The 3,290-nt window shown below is 33.6% G+C and overlaps 1 protein-coding gene across 1 annotated transcript; it reads left to right on the forward strand.

Moving 5' to 3' along the window:
• Positions 1–2,100: 2,100 nt before the first annotated feature.
• On the forward strand, positions 2,101–3,290 carry LOC148570306 (serine/threonine-protein phosphatase 7 long form homolog). The gene is made up of 4 exons (XM_088506960.1): positions 2,101–2,410; positions 2,466–2,712; positions 2,793–2,880; positions 3,030–3,290. Exons 1-4 carry the CDS (start codon positions 2,101–2,103, stop codon positions 3,288–3,290), a joined length of 906 nt encoding a protein of 301 aa, XP_088363086.1.

Consider the following 3,290-nt stretch of genomic DNA (forward strand, 5'->3'; position numbering starts at 1 on the left):
AAAGAGACTGGGGCCCTCTGCTTATCTTGAATGTATCGTAATGGATTTAGATGATGGACAAGTGGAAAGGGCACATGACGATGATGGTTCTCTCTGAACAAGGAGGGGACACGTGTTGTCTTGGGAGTACTATCCTGTTCATTCGTGTGTATCCACTATTCTATTCAGTATATATATACCTTTTAAAAAAATTATGGACTAGTTCACTAGTTCCTGTAAATAAATATAGAATGGTAGGAATTCGAATTTTATTTTAGGAAAAGTATAGGTAACCAACAAGATTTTTGAACAATGTGTAAACAATGTGAATTAATAGGGTTAAAAGAGTAAATTTAATTAGTAGCATTAAATTAGGGTGTAGTATATTTTCATTTGATTAGTGGTTGTTCATGTTGTTCAAAATTTTCATTGTTCCCCTAGCACTCCCCTTTATTTTATAGATACAATAATTTATTGATTAACAAATAATTTTTAAATAATTCCTTAAAATAAATATAGATTAGTAGAAATTTATATTTTATTTTGTATATATAATAATATATATTAATTAATAATAAAACTTTTGATAAAACTCGTGAATGATTAATTCTTAATTGAAAGATCACATAGGAAACCAAAAAATATAGACCGTCCAAACTTTCATGAGGTCAAAGATTAACAACCTAGCTTGTGCAGTTGTGCCAGCTTTCTGCAAGGAATTCAGATAGCAGAGATATGCGACACTCTATTCAAACATTCGTATAGACAAGGTCACCCAAAAAAAAAAACAATCGTATACACAAGGAAAAATTCAGAAATTAATTTATGAATGGACCAAAAAAGTGATATACATTTATATTGGTACATGGTGTATTATGTACAAATATAAAATTGTCATAGTCAGATTCGTAAAATGCAGGTTATATTTTGATAGAAACGAGAAACAAAAAAGCTGCGTCCATAACAAAACGCAAGTTGTAATTGGTAGGGAGAGAGAATCACATCTCAAAATATGTCCTTTATTCGTTGTATGCAGACATGACTAGCATGTTAACCACCTCGAAACGCACTAAACGTACGTTGCGATTGGCAGATGACAGGGACAAATCGCAAGTTGCGATTGGCAGGCTCCCTTATTGCCAGACAATACATATACATGAAAAGTGCTGAAGCGATCTTTATAAATAAAATGCAGGCTGGGCTGCGAGTGAAGCAAGGTTTTCATTTCGTTGAGAATGTATTGGAGCCTTAGAATATAGTAGGGTATCATTCGTGAGGGAGAAAAAAGAAGAATACAGTGAAGAGTTAGAATTTCAGTGAAAGAGGAAGAAAAAATTGTTGATAATTTTACCAAATTCAAAGAACACGTTATTGAATATCTAAATCATTCTTAATGGGTAAGTATTTTTTTTTTTAAATTTTATGATGAGTAAATAAATATATTTATTTGTATTTTATGTATTTATGTTTTAACTAATTATTATTATTATTATTATTATTATTATTATTATTATTATTATTATTATTATTATTATTATTATTATTATTCGTGTTTTCATTATATTTGAGTAATGATTATTATGATTAAATCTCAAAAAAAAATTATTATTATAATTAATATATTGTTAATTTTTTATAATATTGTTTAGGATAATAATAATAAATTATTATTATTTTATAATAATAATAATAAATAATACTATTTAATAAATTTTTATTATTTTATAATAATTTATTATTATTTTTTGTGATAATAATAATATTGTTTATAAAATTATCATTGTCTTGTTCTTATTAATATTTTTTAATATAATAATAACTGTTATTATTAATATATTGTTAACAGAGTATTATTTTTAAAAATTTTATTATTATTATTGTTGTTGTTGTTGTTGTTGTTGTTGCTGCTGCTGCTGTTGTTAAGAAAAGTATTAATATTTTTATTAAAGTTATTGTTAACACTTATTATAATTATGAAGTAATATTAATAATTATTATTTTTTTTTGCAGATTATCAGAAATTTGTTGTCCATAAAACTAGATCTGCCAGAGACCTTTAACGAGATAACTACAGCGTCATTAGCATTTACTAGGTTTCAACACGTTTCGCGAATAGACGAAATGAGAGGCCATTCTGCACTCCTGAGTGCCTTGGTGGAACGATGGAGGCTCGAAACCCACACGTTTCACCTTCCAGTCGGCGAAGTGACGATGACGCTGGAAGATGTGACACATATTCTTGGCCTCCCGGTTAATGGGGAGCTCGTCACGGGTAAAACAGACAGCAGTCACCAGTTTTTTGTGGAGAACTGCATCGCTTGTTTTGGTCGGGAGCCCGGTCTGCACGATCACGTCTTGGGTAAGGTAAATCTTGATGGGTTCGGCGGTGCAGCGACACCGAACCGTGTGACACGCAAGAGTCCATTGAGCGGTACGTTTGGGCTCACATTTTCTGTGTGCTCGAAACGGTTGTGTTTACGGATAAGTCTACCACTTCATTGAACTCGAAGTTTCTGTCTCTACTTCGAGATTTCCACCGGATTCCACTATACAGTTGGGGGCAGCTAGTTTGGCACATCTATACAGATCTTTGTGCCGTGCATCACGATACAACTGTAAAGAGATGGATAGGTCACTCATACTACTTTTTGTTTGGGTGTGGGAGCGTATGCCGTTCCTGGCGCCAATTTCATGCGATCAGCTCGTCGATGTTGGTGTTCCACTTGCCCGACGGTATTGTTTTTTACTATTATTATTATTATTATTGTTGTTGTTGTTGTTGTTGTTATTGCAATCATTCTAATTTTGTTTAGGTGGAGTCATTGGCGCCGGCATACAAGATATACACGGAAGCCTACTGTACATTTTAGGCGAGGACTCAATGACATGGGAGTCGACGATGTAAGTTTTAACCATTTATGTTAGGCTGCTTATTTAGAATAATAGTTTTACTAATCAGCGTCGTGGTTGTGCAATTTATATGGCGGTCGTATATGGGAGTGGGATTTCCAAAGTACCTCGCTATAAATTTGTTTATGTGCTCCACAAAGTCGCCCCTAGTGTCATTCGAGTGTATAGAGTGGCATCCGACAGACCGAGTTAGACGACAGTTCGGGCTACAACAGCTTCCACTGGACCCGGTATTCGAGATTGGTCGTGATCATTGCAGGCGGTTGACAGGCCCACAAAACCATGACTGGAGAGGCATGAACAATCAATGGGTTAACTTGTGGATATCTGGCCACTATAACACACTGCAGTTAAGGGACGAGATTGTCGACTTTCATCCTCTCCCTGTGTACTACGAGTAG

Source organism: Arachis ipaensis, chromosome B3 (genome assembly GCF_059453495.1).
Source record: "Arachis ipaensis isolate K30076 ecotype BB chromosome B3, ASM5945349v1, whole genome shotgun sequence".
Taxonomy (NCBI): domain Eukaryota; kingdom Viridiplantae; phylum Streptophyta; class Magnoliopsida; order Fabales; family Fabaceae; genus Arachis; species Arachis ipaensis.

Excerpts from the sequence above, each read along its gene's own strand:
- LOC148570306 (XM_088506960.1), top strand. The coding sequence starts at position 2,101 with ATGAGAGGCCATTCTGCACTCCTGAGTGCCTTGGTGGAACGATGGAGG. Across the intron at positions 2,411-2,465 it reads ACGCAAGAGTCCATTGAGCG|TCTACCACTTCATTGAACTC; the intron begins GTACGTTTGGGC and ends TTTACGGATAAG. Across the intron at positions 2,713-2,792 it reads GGTGTTCCACTTGCCCGACG|GTGGAGTCATTGGCGCCGGC; the intron begins GTATTGTTTTTT and ends AATTTTGTTTAG.